General features: G+C 58.8%; 1 protein-coding gene across 4 annotated transcripts in view; it reads right to left on the reverse strand.

Annotated features, from left to right (window-relative positions):
• The window catches only part of SLC6A2 (solute carrier family 6 member 2), a 38,773-nt gene extending 19,811 nt beyond the window's left edge, over positions 1–18,962 (reverse strand). Inside the window, exons 1-4 of one of the 4 annotated variants that reach the window (XM_045818681.1) lie at positions 18,932–18,962; positions 18,520–18,844; positions 4,581–4,712; positions 2,303–2,540 (exon numbers count right to left, since the gene is read on the reverse strand). In XM_045818681.1, coding sequence (XP_045674637.1) covers positions 2,303–2,540; positions 4,581–4,712; positions 18,520–18,793 — 644 coding nt within the window. In that variant the 5' untranslated portion in view covers positions 18,794–18,844; positions 18,932–18,962. Of the gene's footprint in view, positions 1–2,302; positions 2,541–3,077; positions 3,208–4,580; positions 4,713–13,541; positions 13,575–18,519; positions 18,845–18,931 lie in introns of those variants that run through there. The other 3 variants (XM_045818682.1, XM_045818683.1, XM_045818684.1) reach the window with 3 other exon arrangements.
• Positions 18,963–23,954: the final 4,992 nt, after the last annotated feature.

Here is a 23,954-nt window from a genome sequence, read left to right on the forward strand (position 1 = left end):
CCTGACTTAATTCTGCCTCTTCCCACTGCTTTACGGGCCAATATGAATGCCCCTAGCGTCCAATCGGCAGGCTGCAATGCCCCTGGCTGCCCCCCCAGGCAGGTGACGTCCACCTTCAGGGCTGGACAGGCTGGCTCCCCAGATGAGGAACGCGAACCCGGCCTCCTCTCCCCAGCAGGCCCAGGCCTTGGGGTTGGTTAGCTGACGAGGCTCGGGCTTGCTGGAGCCTCCCCAGCCCCCTAATGAACATGAATCACGGTGACGCATGTGGTCCAGGTTTCCGAAGTCTACGGGCCAAACGGGCTTGGTTTCTCACTTGACATTTAAGCGCAGGGTGTTGGGGGAGGGGCGGAGGGGCGGTTCTCTCCCCACGGGGATCAGGAGGGGGGTAGCAGTTCTCTGCAGCCGGGCACGGGGACCCGGGGCGCCCTTGTACACGGACAGGGTCCCAGAGCATCTGCGGGGGGGTCGCTTTGAGCCGCTGGCTGTTTGGCGTCAGGCCCCGAGCCCGGAGGGAACAGCGATTTTGCTCCCTTGAATGGCCCGTCCCATCCATCAACCTAAATGAGTACAAGATGGTAACAGCACCGGCCAGCGGGCTCCGAGGGAGGAGGAGCGGCCGACCTCCTCAGTGCTGGCGCTGGGAGTCCTGTTTGCTGGGCCCCCGGACCGAGAGGGGACGGCTTGCAAAGTGCAAACATCTGGGGGCCGGGGCCAGGTGCCATTGCAGGGAAACCCAGAGGCCGCCCGGGACTCAGAGCCTTCGGAGCCCAGGGAAGCAGGCCCCAGGTGAGAAGGGGGGCCTTGGGGCGGACTCCCGTCTGCCCTGAGCGACTCCTGCACACCTGCCCCCGGACCCCCATTGCAGACTCGGACAGGAGGGGGAGAACGACAGAGGGGAGGCCTGTGGGAGCGGGTGGGGTGGGACGTGGGGAGAGCCTCCACTGGCTCCCAGCTCTGCCTCTTCCCTAAACACGGAGCCTCCACGTCCCTCCTTGTGAAACGGGAGGAATCTCCACCGACAGGAAGTGTGAAGGCCGAAGGGCACTTGGATGGGAAGGGACGCTTGGTGCCTGACTCCGACTCCGGGTAACTATGGAGCTTGGCAAGGGAGGAGTAGGGCTCCGAAAGAGAGGGGAGGGGAGTGGGGAGAGGAGGGGAGGGGCGGGGAGGCGAGGGGAGGGGAATGGAACTCTGTGGAGCAGACAGCTGCTACAACAAGCCCAGGATTCTGCTCCCCACTCCAGCCCCGGCCCCTTCAGCCCGCGCATGAGAACGTCATCCTTTCCCAGCACATCCGCTCACAGCTGAGCCCGGAGGAGGTCTGGGGCTGCGGTTCAAGTACATAAGCCGGGTCTCGAAACCCAGCTTACCTCCCCCTGCGGCTGGGCTGGGCGTCTCACTGGGGCGGACCTGCCGGCCGTGAGGACAGCGGAGGAGGAAACAAGTGGGAACTAGACCGGAGACCAGGCCGCCCCTTCCCGTTTTCATTTGTAAGGACCAGCGCTGCCCAGAGCAAACAGCAAGAGCCCGGCTTTTTCCTCCCCGTGCGATGACGACGGGGCAAGCGTGGAACCAACGGCACGTCTCGGCAGCACCCTCTCCTCCTGGCGCGGTCCACAGCCACAAACTAGGACGGCCTGAAGCCTCCAGCCACGGGCTCTCCAAAGGTTCTGGCATTTTCTGAGGCAATGCGCCTCAGGAGAAAGCGGAGGAGGCCGCCGATTTCCCATGACGTGACACTGGGGGGCTGTCGGCCTGACTGCAGCGAGAATCTCATTCCGTCTGAGACGACGGGACAGGGCAGTGGCCGAGCCAGGGGCTCCCAGCCCTGGCTGGCTGTTAGCATCTCAGAGGAACTACCGATATAAGTCCCCCTGGCTGACTCCATCCGTTCTTACGACACTTCCTCATAGAAGCCCTCCCTGACTACCTTTACCCCCACACTCACTTTCTGCCACCTAGCTGGTTTTCGTGCCTTAGGGCACTCACACTCCCTAAAATGTGTTTTATTTCCTCAGTGCCACATCCACACTCTAAAACACTCTTGCTGCTTTCTTTACCTGAGTGCTCAGGTATTGTCTCTCCACCCCCACTCTCCTGCGCCCGGACCCAATCTCATCCCTCTGCCTTGTCCCGGGCTGCATCCTCAGCTCCTAGCCCGGGGTCGGCACACGTATTGCACGTGGTGAGCGGCACGCCCCCCACCTCTCCTGGGGCTTTCCTTAGCGTTTGGCTCAGGTGCGGCCCAGCCCAGGTCTCGGCGCGCCCACGCAGACAGGACGAGGGGCGGAGGACTTACTCGTAGAACTCCGCTGCCGGCGTGAACTTGTACTTGGAGTACTTGGTGTGGTTGCCCAGCACGGAGGCGTTGAGGAGCTTGGGGTCCGTGCAGTTGGGGCTGTTCCAGGGGTGGCCGCAGTCGGTCCAGGGCAAGTTGAAGGTGAAGGAGGAGAAGAGGTAGTACAGCGACCAGGCGATGATGACGTTGTAGTAGAAGCCCACGTAGAGGGCAATGAGGATCACAGCGTAGCCGACTCCTGGTGGGGGGGTGGGGGGCGGAGGGGCTCAGCGGGGCTCCCCCAGAGTCAGCTCTCCTGGGGGCAGGGTTGGCTGACGCCAGCCACTTCACCCCCTGACCCCACAGCGTTCTTTTTCTGTAGCAGATTGCCAGGGCCCCACCTGTGTCTCCTAGGCACCCGCCATCCCCTTGCCCGCACCCTGGTCCCGCCCACATACTGGGTAGGCCAGCTGTGCCAGGACCCACGTGTCCCCAGGGAGCAGCAGGGCCAGGCACTGGAGCATAAGCATCCCAGCTCCCTGCCTTGGGCAGGGTGACACTGAGGCATGTCGCCACTCTCTCCAATGTGGCGCCAAGCCCCTGGCCCACGGTGGAGCTGGCCTGTGGGCTGCCCCCCCATTCCTTGTCCCCTACTGATGGCTCCTGGGATCACTTCTCTGAAAAGCTCCTTACATTGAAATCCTTGTCTCGGGACCTGCTTCTGGGGAGCCCCAGGCAAGCACACCCTGCTCAAAACTTCCGCCCCGTGTCTCCTCGGGGTCCTGTTTCCAATCACCTGCTTTGTGTGCCACCCTCATCTTCCCGAATGCATCAGAAGCTCCTTGAGGGCGAGTTTTACAGCTTCTGTCCTGCAGCAAGCATATGTTTTTTGCTGCTCCACATGGCTTTAAGAGAGCAGCCTTAAGTATTATTGTGTAAGGCTTGAATGAGGCTAATCCCTCTCTTCCCTCATCTAGCTACAGGCACATGACTCAGGCCTGGCCAATCAGAGCTCCACTTCCCCACAGCCACAGTGATTGGTTTATTGGTAAGCATATGACTCAGTTCAAACCAATGACAGCCCTTTCTGGGACCTTTAATGAAGCGGTGATGATGTAAGAGATTTTTATTTTGTCCTTGTTACACTTGGTAGGATTTAATCTTGTTGCTGATGGATGGCTTTGCCAGCACTTGAGGAGACTGTGCCTGAGACAGAAGCTGATGCTGACGGAGACAGACCTGAGAAGGATGGGGAGGGGTTCCAGATAGCATTATGCGAGAACCTGGGTTGAGGGCCCTGGCTGGTTGGCTCAGTTGGTTAGAGCATTTTCCCCATACACCAAGGTTGCAGGTTCAATTCCCCAGTCAGGGCACATTCAAGAATCAACCAATGAATGCAAAAATAAGTGGAACAACAAATCCATGTTTCTGTCTCTGTCTCTCTCTCTCTCCCCCCCTTCCTCTCTAAAAATCAATTTTTAAAAAAGAACCTGGACCAAGCTGTACCTGAAGCTAGAAAGAAATCCCTGATTCCTGGTCTTTACTGTATCATAAGCCAATAAGTTCTCGTTTATATTCAAGCCACTTTGAATGGGGTTTCTGGAAATCAAAAATAATTCCTAACTAATGCACTGATGTCTTACACGCCTCTTGCACCAGCTGGTATCTACCGATGGACTGGGCACAGAGCTGGAGCTCAGGAGACACGCGCCAGCTGAGAAGAGGCTCAGAGGAGTCATGCTGGTGGTCAGAGCCCTCTGGGCCTAGCTTTTTAAACAGTGCTTGGGAGACACTAATTCTTGTTCCATGTCCTTCTCACAGCTGTGTAAGGGCCAAGAAATGGCAGTTGCTATGGCTACCTCCTCCAGATGTGCCCTAAGTCCCAACTGCAAGCAGGCTTCCTCTTGTATCCCAGCTGTGATCGATTAGTTGTGGCTGTTGTATTAAGGACTGTGAGGCAGCTTGCTGGCTGAGCCTGGAAGGATCTGTGATCCATTTATCATGCCTGCCGTGGGAGCAAGAAGGGCGAGTAGTGGTATGTGTGCCGGGTACTGACACTCTGTATTTCCCATACAGAAAACAGACGCCCTCTGGTCACTCAGCTGTAGAGCTGGGTTTCCTCACTCTAGGCTAAAGGTATTCGTGAAACACCAAAGGCTCTCCATGTAAATTTTAATGGTGGACACGCTCGAATGCCACGAGACGGTGGCTGCCTCAGACCCCCCTCTGGAGCAGGTTCCCCAGGGGCACCCCGGAAGTCTTCCTGCACAACCTCGGCCGCCCCAGGCCCACCCTTTACCTTTGAAGAACGGGCAGATCTTCCACACCGTGGCCGCCCCTTCCCGGTTGTACTGGCCCAGAGCCAGCTCCATGTAGAAGAGGGGCATCCCGGCGATAATGAGGAACAGGGTGTAGGGGATCAGGAAGGCACCTGGGGGACACAGAGGCAGAGGGTGACCCCCGGGCCCCTGCCCGGCCTGGGCCTGCCCCGCACAGACCTTGTGGATCCTCTCGGACCAGAGCCGCGAGGGTGCTCATTCCCCTGCCTGCCCCACCCCCACTTCCCGAGGGCTAGCGCGGGGTAGGTAAACTCGAGTTACGCAGAGCAGCGAGGACAAATAATCATAACGGTAATAATGGTTGTAGTACTGGTAATGGTCACCATAACGAGGTCTGTAATCAGTTTAGTGAGCTCTGGGTTGATCAGCATGACACAGGGGTGGTTCCTGCAGGCGTCTCCTAGCCTTTGACACACAGGCACGTGCGGGGAAGCAGCGTGAGGACGGTCCCGGGTAAGTCCGTACCGAGTGCGCTTAAATACGGGCCTCTCCTTCCCTGAGTCCCCACTCCGGGGACGCCGCGAGCCCCGGGCCCTTCCTTTCAGGGGGAAGAAAGCTGAGGCCGGAGATGGGCAGATGGTGCCCAAAGTGACACATGACCGGGTTTCTCACTTGGCTCATATCTCTGTTGTTTGACGGCCACAGGGGGCTTTCCCAAACGCAGTCTCACCAGACTCCTCTCAACCAGACGGGGCCATTACGTCCCCTCAGGGGACACTGAGGGCAGAGAAGGGAGTGCAGTTGGTCCCGTTTGCACTGCACGTTCGGTACGTGACCGAAGCAGGATTCCGATCCGGGCAGTTGGCGGTAATTGGATGCTGGCGCTCAGAGGCCAGAGGCTCAAGGCTCTCTGACTGGGGAAGGCACCCACACAGACACCAGAGGGGTCCCTCGGCAATGGGCAGCCACCGATCCCCGGGGGAATTCCTGGGGGGACGAGACGAGTCTGAGACCCAGCCTGTGGCGAGCTGAGTGGGTGCTGACTCAGCTGGGTGACTCTCTGGGATACGTGCTGGTCAGCACGGGCTGCTGCCATGACCGCAGCAAAATGCCAAGTCCTCTTCCCGATATGGTGGGAGGTGGCCGAGCCAGACGCATACTCTTCCCGCCGATAACCTTTGGCTGAGTTGTGGTAACCTTGGAAACCAAACACTCTCTTCCCTGTCTACACCAGGGAAGAGAAGAAATTGGGAAATATTTAATGATGGCCACCTTAGAAATGCAATGTCCCCTCCTGTGTTCCGGGTACTTTGCCTGCAATGTTTCATTCCATCTTCACAACCACCTTAACGTGCAAAGATCGTTACTACTTCCATTTTATAGATGTGAACACTGAGGCTCTGAGCTAGCAGAGAACTGTGGCCACCACACGACGCGCAGGGTCAAAGTCACGCAGCTCCTCAGACTACCAGATCCCCACTGTCTCCCCAGGAAGCCTCTTAGGCACAAGGCCTGACGCGCCCTGAGACCCAGTGCCTTCCGTAGCAGCGGGCGGGCCAGCAGGGTGGGCAGTGGGGAAGAAACTATTGGGCAGTCAGTGTGGCCCGTGTACCAGGCAGGGCACTGGGCTCTGGACGTCTGTGATCCCATTTACCCTCACCAGAAGTCACCTGAGGTCCAACTGCTATACCCATTTTGCAGAGGAGGACACTGAGGTTGGAGACATTAAGAGACGTGGCTAGGCTCACCCAGCTGGTAAGCGATGGATCTGGGATTCAGACCCAGATCTGCCAGAGCTTCAGAGCCATTCTCAATGTATTCCGCAGATTCCAGAACATTCCAGCTTAATGAAGGACAGTCTTTGGTTGGGGGGAGTACTCTGAAAGTGGGGATCGGGGTGGGCCCAGCTAGGCCACCTCCTTTATTGGTCTTAGGCTGGTCTAACCCTCCAGCCCCTGCTCCGGGTTGGACTTCTTCAAACAGCTACATGCCAACCTCTCTCTTCCTCTCCGCATTTCCTGCTTTCAATCTCCACCCTCTTCCCTCTCCCACACGGACAGGGCTGGTCTGGCAGCCGAACCCACGTCTGTCTGTTAGGTAGGACAGATGGCACACCAAGGCAGGGAGGAGGAGGAGGGAGACCTCGCTGACCCAGCAGTCCCGAGCCTGGTCCGATAAGGCTGCCAGGCGTTCCGAACAGCACAAGCAAAACTATGATAGCTCGGGAGGTAGGGAGCCCTCGAGAGTCCGTGTGCACCATCTCCCCCGGCTGGGGAAAGGAAACCTTGAGACTGTACCTTCATCCCCAGGGTTAGGAGGGGGACGGGAAGGGTCCCACAGTGCCGGGATAAAGCCCATAAAACAACTGTGGTTGATTGCCCCCCTCCTGTCACATATGCAAAATGAACAAATGGAGTCTGGGGCAAGATAAAAATTCGGGCTAAGAGACCCCCTCACACACCTACGTTTGGGTCGTCCCGCCTCTCCAGGGGAAGCTGGCACCACCTTTACCCATCAATCAACGCGCAACTCCCTCACCCGCATCCTGCAAACCGTATGAGTCCTGGAAACAAAGCAGTCACTCTCCTGGCACTGCCGCCCCACCCCAGCCTCTGGCCACCTGGCTCTGGCCATCCTTGCTTTTGCTCTCCCATTGTCACTCAGGACTGATACATTTGCTTGCATGCTCGTAGGCTGCTGAGTTGTAATTCTTTACTGCGCCAGCAAGAACTGGGTTTCTCCCAGAACATTAATTGGTGCTGTGACTCGGACTGTGGCTTGAATCTCACCCTTTTTGTCTCCAGCCATTTGGAACGCAGCGAGCATGGTCTCTCACCTTCGGGGCGAAGGAGAGGCTGCACTGTGGGGGTGGCATTCAAACCCACCGGGCCTGTGTGTGGAGGTAGAAACACTGAGACCTGGAATGAGTACTCGGTTCCACCTGGGCTCTGGAGACAAAAGAGCACTTCCTCCCTGTAGCCATCGGGCATCCCTATGTGAGCGGGGGCCTCACGGAGGTGTCTGGGGCCAACCCCTACGATGTGCAGGGGCCTCATAGGAAACTCCCATCACCCACCACATGGACTCGTTAGCCTTTTCTGCCTCTAAGCTTGGCCAGAAGAGAAGTCAGTTTACACCACTGGCCTGTTACAAGCGTGCAGCACCTCTGTCCCCCAGAGGGCTTGGGGCAGCATCTCTCTTCCCTAGCGCTGGAATTTGCATCCCAATACCTCTTGCAGGAGCTGCAAGGAGGGGCAGTGTTACATTTGCCAGGCGAATATCTGGAGAAATTGCCACACCCCAGGAGCCCAGGTCAAGCATTAAAAGCCACAAAGGTGCTGGTGGCAAAGAAAGACACCCGTGAGAGGATCAGGTGGGACTCGAACCAGGACGGAACACAAGTTCTCCCACCAGCCGGGGCAGAAGTCCGTGCAACGAGAGGCACCGAGAGGCACCGAGTGAAGCAGCCACACACCCATCCCCGCGGCGCAATCCGCACTTCAGCCCTGAGAGGAGGAAGCTCGATTTCAGCCTGTAGGGGAAAGTGCCGGCTTTTCCAGGTTCTCTTCTCCTAAGGATGCCTTTGCTTCACTCAACTTTGCTTCACTCATAAGCTTCCCCCCTTTTTCATTCCATAATATACTCCTTAGGTCACATGTGTGGCAGGCTATCTATCAGGCTGAAGTTTATTTTTTTAAAATATTTTGCCTTCTCTTTTTTTTGCATATTATTATTTTTTTAAGAATTTATTTATTTATTTTTAGAGAGGGAAGGGAGGAAGAAAGAGAGAGAGAGAGAGAGAGAGAGAGAAACATCAATGTGCGGTTGCTGGGGGGTCGTGGCCTGCAACCCAGGCATGTGCCCTGACTGGGAATCGAACCTGCGACACTTTGGTTGGCAGCCCTTGCTCAATCCACTGAGCTACGCCAGCCAGGGCTAGGCTGAAGTTTTAAAGGCTTACTACGCTTATGTTAGAAGGTTGCATATGTGAGTTGCAGAAGGGTTGTGTGAGCTGTGCACGGCCTGCACAAGCTGAAGAAGATTGTGAAGGGGGGAGAAACAGAAAGAGAAGGGATCAAGGATGTGAAAGAAAGTGAAGGAGAAAGAAAGAATTAAGAAAGTGAGGGGCTGTGAAGAAGGCAGGCAAGAAGGAACACAGGAGAGGGAACAGTATGGGAAGGGAGGACACTGGAGGAGGTAACTCAAGAAGGGACGTGGAAGCGGAGGAAGAAATAAGAAGGAAAAATGAGCCCACAAGTCTTTGAAACACTAAATTCCAGACCGAGGAGCTGCCAGGTCCTGGGAACAACAGGGTGGTGGACCCGAGACCTAGGACTCATTGCCGGTTGACACACCTCTGCGTCAAGAGCAGGGTGCCTGTCTCTTGACGCAGAGGCGAAAAGGAGACAATTCAGCTGCTGCTTGAAGCCGGAGCCTGAGGTCTCGGCTGTTGTCTCCCCTCCAGCCTCTACCCTGAGCAGAGCAGGAGGGAGGGGTGGGGGTGGGGGCGGGGGCGGGAATGGAAGGCCACCCTAAGGGTGGAACAAACTGCTTCCCAGCTCACGCCCAGGGAACAGCTGCCCCTGTGTAGCCCCTCAACTCCCTGCCTCGGCCTTTTTAGCTCCCAGAAGGACGCAGGAACGACTAAGACTCTCTCGACCCCTAGTCTAGTCTACTGCCCATGCTCCCTGATGGGCTTATGCCAAGAAACCGCAGCTTCAACAATCCCCTCCCCGCCTGGCGTTTTTGTTGGGGAATAACAAGTCCATTCCTGCCGGTACCCCCTTAAGAGATATCCTATCTCATTGGTCACAGCTTGAGCCTCAAAACCTAAAGAAAGACCGACTGATTTTTGTTTTTTTGTAACACAGCTTGGCCCCAATGCCAACTAGGGGACGGGGAGGTTTGGCCACCGTCTGGAACCCTAAACTATAATACAGTTCTGCAACATAGTCTGTTTTGCAAATGCCTGGCGGGTGGGCAGACACCCCTGCATACAGGCATTTTTTAGCCATCACACTCAGTTTGTATATAATTATTCATTTAAAACCACCCTTGATACATAATCACCACGAATCCCACTTATCAGACAAGGAAACTGAGGCTTAGAAAAGTCAAGTTGCTTGTCTGAACTAGTAAGGGTGCCGCTCAGCTTCAAATCTGGATCTGGCTGAGCCCTGCTCTGCCCTGTGGCTACCTGCTACTCCTGCCGGGGGCTTGGAGCCAGAACGTAGGGAAAGGCATGTATGAAACTGTGTCATAGGCCAGAAGTGGGGAGTCAGTGGCCCCAGGGACTATGGGGAAGGAAAGGCCAAGGGGTCACGGCTCAGGCTTGCCCCTGGCCATTCATTCAAAGTTCTTTTCTGTGAGGAAGGGAAAAAGCACCGGGCAGCCACGCCGGTCAGTTTGCTCAGCCCTGCAACTCTGGGGAGCACCGCAGACAGGTGGGGAATGGCCCTGTTTACAGTCATCGCCTGCTGGGCGGGCTGGGAGTCCCCGCCAAGGGAGAGGGGGCAGGATGAGCGTGCACACGCCCGAGTCTCTTCTCTCAGACAGTCAGCGTGCGGCGTGGGGCAGCCAGAGCTCCAGGTGGGGGCAGGCCGGGAACACGTGGGAATGATGCAACGGCTGAGTTTGAATGAAAACCGGGAAGCCTTTACCTACAAGAGGCCATTGACCAGGAAGCCAGCCCGTGCCCGCTTGCAGGGAGAGCCAGAGGACGCCAGGGCAGAGCTGCAGACAGCTCCGCCAAGGGTGCCTCTCCCGGGAACGGCCCTGCAGCAGCTCCTGGGAAACTGAGGCTGGGTCGCACACACTCTAGCAGTCACCGCCGTGCAAGGCCCGTCACTGCCAGGGTCCCACAGGAGGGTGCATCCCCATGTGGGGTGGTGCCTGCTGCAGCCATCCTCCCACCGGGCCTGGGATCTGAGAGATGCAATCCGGCTCGGGAATGTTCTGGCTGCGCAGGTGCTGGGGACGAGAAAAATCCTGGAGAAACGCAGGCAGGACCACCCCTCCGGAGCGTCTCAGCTCCTGGGAGTCTCCAACACACAGACGCGTCCCGAAGTGCACCCCCTACCTATTCATGCAAAGGGACACCCCTGCACCTTGACACGCTCACAGACACACACGAGGAAAACACCTGCTGGCTGTGCACGGGACTCCAACCGGTCTGGGTGCATTTAGTGAGGACAGCAGCTGTCCGTCACCCCGGCCCAGCACATACTGCCTGCGCCCTGCTGGTACAGAGGAAGCCTGCTGCTCACAGAGGGATTCTGGAATCCTCTGTGCAAATGCTGACTCTCAGGAAGGGGGAAGGCTGGTGGTTGCCCAGGTCCGGGGGCGGGGGGTGTGCTGGAGCAGGGGTGCGTGCTGGGGGACCCCAGGAACAGGAGGGGATGTCTGCAGGGGGAGGTGCAGCAGGGGGAGGTGTAGTGGCCCAGGCCAGTGGGGAACGAGGGCAGGAGGAGGGCCTGCGACCAGGGAGGGGCCACAGGAGGAGGGTCCCCCGAGCTCTAGCTGGACCAGCTTCCCAGACTGGAGCTCCTGATTCCACAACCCGACTGCAGCCACGCCCTGCTGTACTGAGGAGCAAACGCCTACAGAACCGCTCCCTGCGCGCCTGCGGTGCCCACCAGAGCCCCAGCGAAACCTTGGTCCGGCGCCCAAGGCAGCTGGATTTGCCCCTCCTGCCCTGACACCCCAGGGGTACAGTCAAGGTCAGGTGCGAAAGAGAGTGAGACAACAAGGGAAGACAGAGTGGCTCCCCGCAGGCCGAGGACCGCCGACCGGGGCCGCTGCGGGGCGGAGATGACGGCCGCGCGGAGACCAGCACTGCGCATGTCTGCAGATTTCAAGCGGACATATCAGGCTACAGCCGCCGAATACAACGTGTTCTATTTTCCTACCTGGGTAACTAGACCTTCACAACTGCCATGGCGCCCGTGTAAAATTCACGGTTGGAGCCCGCAGCCCTGCTCTTGCTGCTCGGCGCTGGAGAGTGATGGCATGGGGAGCCCCGATTGCCCCGCGAGCCCCACTCCCCCTTCTGCCCACCGCAGCGCCACCCAGGGACCGCCATGCATCCTAGCGCTGTACACAGCCTCGGCGCAGCCCTCTTGGGCCCGGGGCTGAGCCCATGTCTAGCACCGCCCACGGTACAGAAGAAGGGACCGAGGAAGAGCCCCACGCAGACCCAGAGGGGTTGGGGTGCCTGGGCAGAGGGTGGGGGCTGGGAGGCAGTGTCCTGGGTGGACGGACCACTTGGCCCTGACACGGTGAGAAGAGGAGGACAGAGCAGGGCTCTCTACGGCCCAGGGCCCACGGAAGACCCCTGTGACTCATGAGAAACAGATACGTATGTGGTCTCTGCTTTGCCTTTCTCCCATGGAACTACAAGCCTGGCAATCTCCTGAGGCTAACAGGACCTGAGGCGGGGGGCTAACAGGAGCGTCTTGCATGGGGCTCCAAAACCCCTGGGAGTTTTCTGGGTGACAGGAGTGTCATTTGTCTGAGTGCAGTGACTCGGTGTGCTCCTGGATGTTGGCCGGTCACCAGGATGACCAACTACGATGAGAAGTTGGGAGCTTTCAGCCACTCGCCTCCTCTGGGGAGGGGACGGGGCTGGTCATTGAGTCAATGCTGACCGCGCCTCTGTGACAAAGCCACCACAAAAGTCCTGAACTACAGAGTTTGGAGAACTTCCAGGTGGTGAACACACCCCTTTGCCAGGAGGTGCAAACTCCAGCTCTGTGGGGACAGAAACTCTGGTACTTTGGGTCTGTCCGAACCTCACTCTGTGTCCGTCTTTATCTGGCTGCTCACCTGTATCCTCTATAATGAACAGGTAAGTGTAAACAGGTGTTTCCCTGGGTCCTACGAGCTGTCAGTGCAAACGGTCAAATCTGAAGACAGGATGGTGGGAAGCCCTGACGTCCAGCAGGTGAGTCTGACGCACAGGTGACAACAAGGGACGGGCAGCCAGCATCTGAGGTGTGGCCGGTCCTGCCGGGCCTGCGTTCACAGCAGGTACACAGTGTCACAAATGAACTGCAGGCCGCCCAGCTGGTGTCCAGAGGGCTGGGAAACAGTCAGCTTGGGGAAGCCCCTGCACATTAGGGTCAGAAGAGTATTAACCAAAACAATTTTCCTCTTACCCCCTCGACCGGATCTACAGACAGTTCTGGTCCTGTTATTTGTGGTCATGTGACCCTGAGCAGAAAGGTAACCTCTCTGAGCCTCAGTTTCCTCTTTGTCAGTGGGGATAATAATGCCTGCATCACTGGTTTGCTGTGCTAGAGGTGACAGAGGTCACAGACCTGCACTTAGTAGGCGCTCTGTGAGTGGGAGTGATGTCCTGCCGTCACAGGTGACAGCAGACGGGACACGCACAGCTCTGTAGCCTGGAAGCCACAGCTGACTGAGGACCCTCAGTTGCCTGAGGGTGGCCTTGGCCTTCACAGCCCACGGCCGTGGACGCCTGCTGAGGGCTAGCAAGTGCAGAGCGCTTGGAGGCAGTCCCTTGGGCTCCTCGTGTCTCTGTCCCCCGTGCGGCTTGCACCCAAATACACTGCTGACCATGAGCAAGTGCAGGGTCAAGGGTTCCCCCAGGCCTCCTCCAGCCCTGGGGCCCAGAAGGGCCCCACGGTGCCCCCCAGGATCTGTTCAGGAGCAAAGGGGCTGTCCCCTCAGCGAGGCCTGCTCAGGCCTCGGCTGCTGAAGAGAGCCGCCTGGACCAAGGCCACACCCCTTTCCCGGTTTGCACACCCACAGGGAGCAGAGCGGGACCTCACCTCCCTCCTTGGGAATGTGATGCTTCCAGTAACAGGACCCGCACTGACACACACTCTTGCGTTTTCTACAATAGACTGTGAGCTCCCTAAAGGAAGGGCTTGCCTTTCGCTCATCCTGATATTCCCGGCATGCAGCGGGCATTCGTGGGTGTTCTGTGGTTAAATAAATGGATGCCAGCAGTGACTTACACGCAGCTAATGGGAGTCCTGGGACTCTCTCCACTCACGCCGTGACCTCATCCTTACTTAGGCAGCTGGGTCTGGGACCGCAGGGCGGGATGGAACACTGACCCCTGTGAAATCCCGTCTTGCTGGAAACGGCCCCTGCAGATCCTCTGGGCCAGCTCCGAGCAAGGGGCCCAGTCATGCTGGTGACCTCAGCCCAAGGTCTCAGCTCCTGCCCCCCATGAGCACCTGCCTCCTGTGAACTTGTCAGTAGAAGGGCCACACCAGCTGGCCAGCCTGTGGGCCTCTGAGCTGAACTTGGCTTGGCAAGCTTGTGGTGTAGACGCCTCCCTGACAGCCGGGTCAGATGTCGGGGCACTGGGTTGTCTGCAGGCTCCTGCCCTTCTCACTGGCCATGTAGCCTCCACAACCCCAGCTCTTCTGGCCCAGAGCGCCCCTGAAGGGCTACAGGCACCCGAGACCTGGAGCTTCCTTGGGGAAGAAGGGGAACCCTGTTTGGGACCCAGAACCACATGGAGCCCCACGAATGTGACAAACATGTTAATCCCCATTCTTCGGGGGAGGAAACTCAGTGAGACAAGGTTGGGCTGTCGGAATAAGCAGCGCCGCACGCACGGCTCCTCATTCCCGATTCCCAGGCCTGAGGGTGACTGCATCCATCGGTTTCCCTTCATCCGTTTCCTCCTAACAACCAGATCTGCTCCCTCCAAAACCAGGGCCCTGCCCCACGCCTGGGTCTAGCCTGTGGTTAGACACTGTTGAATGAGATCCACAAGAGCAACAAGTTCACTTACTGAGCTCCTGCGGTGTGCCGGGCACTGCTTTCAGCTCTGTGCATGCATTCTCTGCGATGCCCTACCTCCCTGCAGGAAGGCGCAGTTACTCTCCTTTTCTGCGCAAAGAAACTGAGGCCCACAGTATAGGAGATCATCCTGCATGCTGTGGGCCCAGCTCCCACTCGGAGATGCACAGGACCCACGCCCACGGATAGGTTCTCCCGTGGGGAATCAGACCTGCAATGTACCTAGGCCACTTTGAGACTTGCTTTTGCTAAAACTCCCTCGCCCTGAACTGAGGCAGCAAACATTTACTGCGAAGCAACCTTCTACAATCCATGCTAAACCTTCCAAGGATGAGTGTAACCGGTTCGACCACTTTTCCCTTTGCATTTGCAAATATCCCTCTTCTGTGATGTGATCAGCAGCATCGGCTCCTTTGCTTTCTGTAAAAGGTAACTGCCTAAAGCGATCCTGTGCATGGGACATGAGGTCCATCATGTAATGCACCCAGAAAAAAAAATAAAGGCCTGTCATGGCGAAGGCCGAGGATTTTCTCCCCTTGAAGGAAAGCCATGCCGCCCCTTTTCCTCCACAGGACTCGGTAGTCCCTGTGAATTTCTCATGCCTCATCCACAATGTTCCAGACCCCACGAGCTGGGGTCCGCATCACCCCGGACCCTGGATGAGTGACTTGTCCAAGGCCGCATTTCCGGGAAACGTCAGGCCCGGATTCAGACCCTGCGCTGTCTGAACCTAAAGAGCTGTCAGCACGATGCGTCTCAAACCAAAGCCGCCATTGACAAAGGACCATTCACAGTGGCCTCTCTCCTGGCAGGGAGACAGACGTGGGGACACACTCCTCCCCGGGAACCGGCACAGGCAGGGCCGAAGACCACAGGTGCAGAGGGACAGCCTAGAGCCCTGGAAACTGCCCCCTGGCTGGGCACCGTCTCCCTGGTCGAGAAGGTTCTGAGTGAAGCCCTGGAATCTTTGAGAGCGGCGCTGCCCACCGGCAGCCTCCCACACCCAGGCGCCCCAGCAGCTGCCCTGCAGGGAAGTGTTTGGGCAGGCTGATCTTTCCCGGCGAGTCATTCAGGAAACAGTAGCCAGGGGCCTACACTATCAGCATCTTTATTGTTTCGAAACAGCCTCCACCATGAGCTGGGCTTGGAGGCTATGGAGTCCATTTGGACACCGGAAGAGCACATGGGCTGTCGGACCACCGGGTGCTCGAGTGCAGCGCTGGGCTGGGACAGGGACGGGTTGGGGGGGTGGCATCCGAGCCCACCTCCAGCTGCAGCGGGGGATCTGGGCTCAGGGAGGGGCTGTGCCATGCCCACGTTTAACAAACGGGGATTCAAACTCAGGCCCCTAGCCTGCTTCCACAGTTCCCGGATCCCCACCCTGCTGCCCGCCTGCCTGTCTCTGGGGCAGACTTCAGAAGTACTAAGTGGGAATTGGTCCACCAGGAGCAGCCAGGAGGTCTCAGCAGAGATAAAGCCCAGGAAGGGCCTGGGGCGCATCCCCTGGAGGGGTGAGGTGCACTTTACCAAAGGGGCTGCCCAGGACTCCGACAGCCCGGCGCCTGCCCCGCTGTGTGGGGCCAGCCATGGACACCCCGGCCAGGACTGGAAAGCCGCCCTGCCAATACTTCCCCACCCCTTAGCCTGGCGTTCAAGGTCGCCGCGGCCCTGCCGCAGCATGTCTCTCCACCCTTATCTCTCTCAGCGCGCCCTTCAGCCCGCACTCCCAGTCTCTGATGTGATCCCAGGTGCATTCCTGGACAACTAGAATGTCTCCTTCCCCGCCCCAGGCTTGTCCGCGCCCCTCCCATCCCTGGGAGCTAAGCTCCAACCACGGCCCCCCACCCCCCCCCCGCCTCCAGTTTTTCCTCAGCAGCGCTTGTCACCCCCTGTCCATTTCACAGGTCGTCCTAATGATGCCCAGAAGGAGCAGCAGCCATCGGTGCCCAGGCCATCCTCCATGCCAGGCTCCCCCTCCCCCACCGGGCACATGTCGTCCTCACAACCAGCCTCAGAGTCGAACGCCATTACTCCCATTTGACAGATGAGAAAAGGGAGGCTTGCAAGGGTCACCCAAAGTCACAGAGCTCAGAGCTGGAACCCAGGCTCCCGATCACCAGACTGCCAGCCCCTGCCCGGCCCCCAGCCCACAGCGTGCGTGCCTCACTTGTGAGTTACCACCAGCCGTTGTGATGTTTCTGGAGACGGGCCAAGGCTTTGAGGGCTCTGGCCATCTTGTGAACGTGTTCAGCCCGTGGAAGTTTGCTGGGCACCTTCCTCCACATTCCTGGCAACTACACCTTATCTCGAGCATTAGAAACACAAGCACGAAAAGCCACATTCTCTGCTCTCAAGGTGCCCCAGGCTGTTTGGGAGACAGACTCCCAAAGAGACAGCTGGGGGGGTGGGGGGGTGGGGGTGGGCCATGTGCAGGGCTAGCACGCTTAGGGGAGGGGGCTTCCAGACAACATCGCTTGAAAATTAGAACCTGTGCCCAATTTGCTGCACTGGGTGCCCCAGTCTCCTAGGGTGTCACCGTGCACACAGCGTGCACTTGTCTGTGCTGGTGGCAAGGACCATGTACGCGTGCAGGGCCAGGGGACACTCCAAGATGTCCATCTACCATGAGTCTGATGGCCGTCTGGGGTGCTTTTAGTCTCAGCACTTGCAACAACGGAAATGACTTGGAGCAGCGTGGCAGTGGGGCCCTTTAGTGGGTGACTGGAGCGCTGGGCAGGCAGACGGGGTGGCTGAAAGGCCTGCATGACCCCGGCGGAGCCTCCATGGGGCCTCGCACGGAGAAGAGCCCGGCCCGTATCACGGATTCACAAGGGGACCTTCTGCTGTCTAGAGATAAGCAGTCTCGTCGGTCACCGAGGACATGCTGGGTGGCACGGCCTAGGGTCTCTCAGTCTGTCTTTCGCTCATCACCTTGACATTGACTGACACTGAAGTGGCATTGAACCTGCATTTCCTCCCTTCCTGGGTTTGGAAGGGCCATAATGCTGAGTCCTGACCAGACAAGCCCTTGAGAAGCTGCAGCAGCCAAACATGGGGAAGTTCCGCCTCCGCCTGGATCGCGCACCCCGTTTCTCGCCCAGAACCAGAAGCAGGTGTCTAGAGCACACAGTGAAGCGAAGAGCTGGGTCCCAGGCCCTGACGCCCAGTCCCAAACCCTCCCCCTGTCTCCCTGTGACCGCCCGGGAGTCCTGAGCCACAGCCCCTGCCAGGCAGGAGGGTCCAGTGGGTAAAGAGGTTCCCAGCGCTGGCCCCACCCCCTCACCAACTTCTGCCTCTAGGTTATTCTTTGCTGAGTGCTCCACAGGGCACCCCTTAGCTTATCCTAGCGAGAAGGGCAAGACCCAGTAGTCTGGGCACCCAGGAGCAAAGGCCCTGGGGAAGGAGCTAGGGCCTTAGAACCCAGTCTCCCGCTTCTCCCGGGGCTCTGGCACCTGGTTCCACTGTAGCTGGTCCCCAGGCTCCCACCCCAGGGCAGGTCGGTAATGCAAGCCAGCAAGGAGGGGTGGAGAGAGCCTGGCTGTTATTCCAGGCCCCTGTCCCACTCTCCCGGCCACGTGGCCAGGACCCCAGGAAGTGGAGGCTCCGTCCCGATCGCCCAGGCCTCCTGCCCCCAGAATCAGGCCAGCTCCTGGGACCTATGGTCAAGCCACGCACTCTGGCCCCTCCAGCAAAACCCCAGCTGTGAGTGGCGCTCTCTCCGAACTAGCTTCTCTTCGTGTGGCTCTGTCCTGAGAGCGCAGGACCTCCCAAGTGCCGTCGGGACACCCAAGTCTACTCTCGGGCTTGGCAGTGCTGGGTCTAGGGGCGCCGTGTGCCTGGTTGTCACCTGCTGTGCACTTTCGGCTCCCCTTCCGGAGCTCCCCAAACCTCAGCCTCCCTTCCTGTGGACCATCCCAAGTCAGGGGTCCTTTCCCACCCTGGCGCCCGTTTCCCTCCTTCCTTCGGTGCACCCCTCACCGTCCAAGTTCATGCCTCAATTTCCCTCTTCCACCGGGGACCCGGGTGCCTTTTCTGTTAGCCCTGTCCAGTCCCTTCCTGCTCCCCAGACGTGCCCGAGTGCTTCCTCTTCTCCGTGTGTATCCCATCTCCTCTGCCGGCCACTGCTGCCGGACAGGTAGCCCCCCCAAGTCCAAACCCCCGGCCCATCAGGGGGCTCACCGCCGCCGTTCTTGTAGCAGAGGAAGGGGAAGCGCCACACGTTGGCCAGGTCCACCGCGAAGCCGACCACCGAGAGCAGGAAGTCGATCTTCTTGCCCCAGGTCTCCCGGGGCTGCTCGTCTCTCCCCGGGGGCGCCAGGAGGCACTGGACACCATTGCGCTCTTTCACGACCAGCAGCTCGGCCGCTTTGCGCGCGGGCAGGGGCTGCTCGGGCTCGGAGTCCGTGCCGCTGTTCTCCGGCTGCACCTGCCGGTTCATCCGCGCCAGAAGCATGGGTGCGGCTGGCGGGAGGGACGGCAGCGGTACTGGGAGCACGCCGAGGCTCTGTTTGGAGAGAAGGAAAAGATGTGGTCACCGGGTCATTCCGCCCCGGTTGCACCTCTCGAGACCTCCCGAGAACGCCTGGAATACCTCGGTCAGCGCGCGCAGAGCGGACGCGGAGTTCCCCGTAAAGGGCGCGTGTCTGTTGGAACAATTTGGAAACAGAGGTAGTGGCGCGCCGAACTTAGAGGCGGAACTTGGAGGCGGAGACCGCTCCTGCCCGCCCCGTAGGTCGGGCTTGGGACCTGGCAGCCCTTCCCTCATTTGGCCGCTCCCTCGCAGTCCCAAGTGACGGGGCTTGGAACGCCGAGACAGAGGCTTCCCAGGGCGGGGACCAGCCCCGCGCAGCTGGCTGCCCTCTCCCCCAACAGCCCCAGCAGCGTCCCCGGACACGTACACTTCTGCACGTCAAACTCGTTAGCGCTCTCTGCGCGCCCCAGCCTGGGTCTCCCCGGCGCAGCCAGCCGAGTCCCGCACGCAGGGCGCACTCACACGTCCGGCAGCGACGGGATCCCGGATGCCGTGCTCCCTGCCAGCCCGGGGCCCGCCTCGGCTGGCTAGACTGTGGGGCGCGGGCCAGGGACAAGTTCCGCCGCGTGGCGTTCAGGCGCACCCCGAGGAGCGCTGGAGGCGCGGGGTGGCCGGCGGGGCGCCGGCTGGTGGGTTCTAGCCGCGCCGGACCGGGGCCGGGCTGGTAATGTAGCCTGCGCCCCAGGTAACGCGCCGATTGCATTAACCCAGCGCCGGGCCCGCTCCTTCTGGAGCCTGTTAGCACTAATGGAGAGTGACAGCAGCCGGGAATGGGCAGGGGCGGGGGCGCGGCGCGGGCTCAGGAGGTGGCGGGAACCCCGCTCCCAGCGACTCGCGGGACCCGGGCGCGCATTCCCTTTCCAGAGCGCATGGGAGTACCAGACGAAACCCTTGGGGCACCAGGCTCTGACCTCCGACCACGGCAAGAGAACGGGATTCCTAGAGCTCGAGTCGCCTCCGAGAGGGGGCCGGGACAAGACCAGAGACGGCAAACGACCGGGTTCTCTCCCAGCTCTGTCACGCGTCACAGGCGTCGTAAACTACCCTGCTAGAGTTTCTCCGTCAACAAGCGGGAACCTTTCTGCTCAGCTCCTAGGACGGCGAAGGGATGCTGGCCGGCGGCTGGGTGGGTTTTGTTTAGCGGGCTCGGGGTGGAAAGGGCACGGCCCAGTCCTCACTCCTACCTCTCCGTTTGCCCTGGGCAGGCTGGCAAGGCACTGGAGGTTGCCACCCCTGCTGCGTGAGGCTGAGAACTAGTGTTCACTTATCTATTCACTCACTCATGCGCCCCCACCCCACGCGTGTGTTCCCGTGTGAGCCCTCTAGTTCCGGGCACTGTCCTAGGCTCCGGGGCTCCCTGAGTGAACAGCTCACCCCAAAATCCCTGACACGGTGGAGTTCACGTTCCTTCAGGGCGAGACGAGGGCGAACATGAAACATATACATACATACATACATACATGCTCTATTATGTGAGAAGGTGGTCTGCCTTGTTTGGGGGGGAGCAGAGCACGGTAGGGGGTGGGGGAGGGCTGCGTCTGGGGAGAAGATGGGGGTTGCTCTTTGGTCGGGGAGTTTGAGAAGGCGGCATTTAAATAAGCAAAGGAGGGAGCCATTTAGACCTGGTATTCATTCACTCATTCGCTCACTCACGCATTCACTCACGCACACGCACATTTATCTGCGGGCTCATTTATTCGTTCATCAGGCAGATGCTGACCCCCTTCTGGATCCCTGAGCCCCCCCCCCCCCCGTGCTGGCTGGTGGGGCTGTGGGGGTGACAGTTCCTGCCACCGGAGAGTTCGGTGCAGAAAGAGTCAATCCCCAGACGCTGTGGTTAGGAGGGGGCGTGGCCACAGGGGTATGGAAAGTGGGCGGAGCTGAGTCAGCCAGCAAGAGCAAGGGGCAGGGTGGTGATCCAAGAAGGCTTCCCAGAGGTGGCAACACTCAGATCGGATGGGGAGGAGTTTCGATAAGCCCGGGGCTGCCGACCTTTAAGCGCTCCAAGCGCAAACCCACCCCAGGACCTTTATGCGTGCTCTGTCCTCTGCCTGATCTCAAGTACACCCCCCCTCGCCGACACATCGCCCTGTGTTATTCCCTTTGTGACCTCGCCACCCCCATTTATGTTTCCTTGTTTAGTGTACGTCTCCCCTCGGACGACAGGTGAGCTCCATGAAGGCAGGGGCTTCGTCCCGGGCGGTATTCCTGGCACCTCAGACGCGCTCAGGCATCAATCAGTGTGTAGAGTGAAGGAATTAACAGGCTTCCAGGGAAGGGGGGGGTTAGAGCATTTCCCCCAGAGGGACCAGGATGACACATGTCCTCTGTGACCCGTGCAGAGGAGAGAGGAAGGTGAGGGGCCTCCCCTGGCCTCCAGCAGGGGGCTGGTGACCGGAGGAGGCGGGAGGTCGGGGGAGGGAGTGAGCAGAGGCTTCCGGAGAGCCTGGGGCCACGTGTTATCTCTCTCCACTCAGGGTTCACCTGGTCCCGCCTGCGAACAAAGCAGGAATGTGACCAGATTTCATTTTTCAGATCTGAGGATCCGAGGGACCTGTTTGAAGTTCCACCTTGGGGAGAGAACCCAGGACTCTTGGCTCCGGCCCCTGTGGCCTCCGCCAGTTCACGGAGGGGGCGCTCAGAAGCTCTCTAGTGGTCGGTCGGGTCCTCCTTCTCTCTCCACACCCAGCCCCACCCAGCTGGCCCTGCAACTCCCGCCTCCAAGCTCCCAGCGGAGCCCCAGCTCCCCCACTGGGGCTGCATCCCCTGCATCCCCCTCAGAAGACCCCGCCACCTTCCACAGCCCCCCAGCTGGCCACCCGCAGCCAGGCCCTTTCCAGCCACTTGATATGCACCAGCCGCCAGAGCGCTTTCCACCACTCAAGTCTGATCACCTCACTCTTCCTGCGGAAACTCCTCGGAGACACGGCAACAATTCTGTGTGATTTAATTAAACCCTGGGTTTGAAGTAATTTTATTTTCTTCTTTATTCGTCTCTCTATCTGCCAACCTTTCGACAATGAGCGCTGGATAGGTAAGCAAGCAGAAAAAGATAACCCCAAACTTCTTTGAATCCTCCAATCTTTCCAAGATAATATTGAAACACCGCCAACAGTTCAGACAAGATCCTGCCTGTCTATTTAACCACATCTCTGGCTGCTTTCATTCTTTCCCCATTCTTTCTACAAACCCTCTATGATCTCCAAAATATGCTTTATGCTTTAGCAACATGGGAGATACTCAACTACTAATAGTTCCCTGGACATTTTGTGGCTTTTTGCACCTCTGGATTTTTTAATATGCTGTTTTCATCTTCCTCTGGTCTACCTGGAGAACTCCTATGCATCCTTCAAAACATTAGACGTCACCACCACCGTAAAGCCCTCCCCGACAACCACCTCACACAACAGAGTGAACTCCTTTGCACAGCTTCGTATATGTGCCCAATTGTTATCTGTGTGATTTCCCCACCGGCATAAGCACAGGGCCCGTTATATCCTGTCACGTAGCTCGTGCTCTGGGAATGTATACAAAACGTCACTAGAGGAGATCTTGATTGCTGGTTGGCTTTGGTGCCTTTGGATAAAGGCGTTTACGTTGGATTCCTCCAGAGGCAGAACCTGACACAAACTGAATTTAAGTTGTTGATGTAGGAGGCGGCTCCTGGCAGCCCTGGTGGATGGGTGGGGAGGTTTGGCGGGAAAGAGGAGACAGTCAGAAGAGGGGACATTAAAGACCAGCTCCAGCCGTGGGCAGCTGGTGTTCAGCCTTCCTGGGGACCTCTGGGAGACAACACACACTGAGCCCCAGGTGTCCCACTGCCGGACAGGAAAGCTGGGGTGTCTAATCCTTAGGGCTGCTCCCAGGGGGCCTGCCTGCCAGCATCCCCAGCCTGCTGGAGGCGGGCCCACACACTGCGGTCACCAGCAAGGGCTTTCAGCAGAGGGGCTGGCCGTAGGAAGCTGATGGGGCCGGGTCTTCACTGGCAGGAATGGTGGGTGACAATGACGGGGGGTGTGGGCAGGACACAGGGATGGAGGAGGTGCCCCCCACCCCAGGACACACACACGTGCACATATCAGGGGGCCAACTGGCAGGTCCTGAGAGCCCCACCTCGTTGCTTCAGAGACTCCGGGGTGGGGGGTGACAGCGGTGAGGACGCCCGGCTGGGGCGGGGCTCAGGGGAGGGCATCCCTCTCCACCGCTGGTCTGAGAGCCACGGGGCCATGTGGCTTCTCTCCGTGCCCTGCATCCTGCCCCTCCAGGCGGCCTGAGGGCGAGCGGGTGGGCCGGCGGCTGGAGCATTAGCAGCGCTAATGCGATCCCTGGGGCGGCGTCACTTCCACTTACAATGGCACGTGGTGACACAGCCCATGGGCGCAAGACGATGGCTGGTGCTCTCTGTCCAGCTCTGGCCCTTTCTCTGCAGATGCCAAGGCCCCGGCACACCCAGGCCTGACTGGGGCACAGTCAGAACCCAAGGGGCTGGGTTCTGGAAGCTTCCTGAGGGCGTCCCAGAGCCCACACTGGTGGGGGGTCTACGGCCCGCAGAGGAGGAGAGGTTTGCTTGTCATTTGTTTTCTTCTTTCCTCTTCTTTCTTTTTCTAGTTTTCATTTGTTTGTTTGTTTTTTTTGGATCAGGGGACAATAGACCTCTGTGTCCTTGCCGCTGGCCTGCCCTGTGGGCATTGATCATTGTTATGAGTTATACCACATTGCCAAACAGCATAAAAGTCTCCTCGATAGAAGACCCCCATAAGCTGAAATCAGTCTCCTTGGGCCACATGCCACTAAAGCTCTCTGGCCTTCCAACCCACTCAGATGTGACCCTGCCCTTTGACCTCCTGCCCCAACCGACTGCCGTCCCTCGAGGACCCCGGGCTTGGCTGGGCTTGCGTTGCCTTTACTCCTTCCTCCCTATCAGCCATGGGAGGACTTCGGGTTTTATTCTGAATGAGGCAGGGGCATTAGATAGGCATGAACTTGGTGCCGAAAGGTCAGACACGGGCCTTGAAAAGCTTCTGTCCATCACTGACGTTCACATTGACATCCGCTGCCTGGACCCAGCCACAGGCTGGGCATC

The sequence above is a fragment of the Phyllostomus hastatus genome, unplaced genomic scaffold (genome assembly GCF_019186645.2).
Source record: "Phyllostomus hastatus isolate PE091 unplaced genomic scaffold, TTU_PhHast_1.1 phas_scaffold_345, whole genome shotgun sequence".
NCBI classification, from domain to species: Eukaryota; Metazoa; Chordata; class Mammalia; order Chiroptera; family Phyllostomidae; genus Phyllostomus; species Phyllostomus hastatus.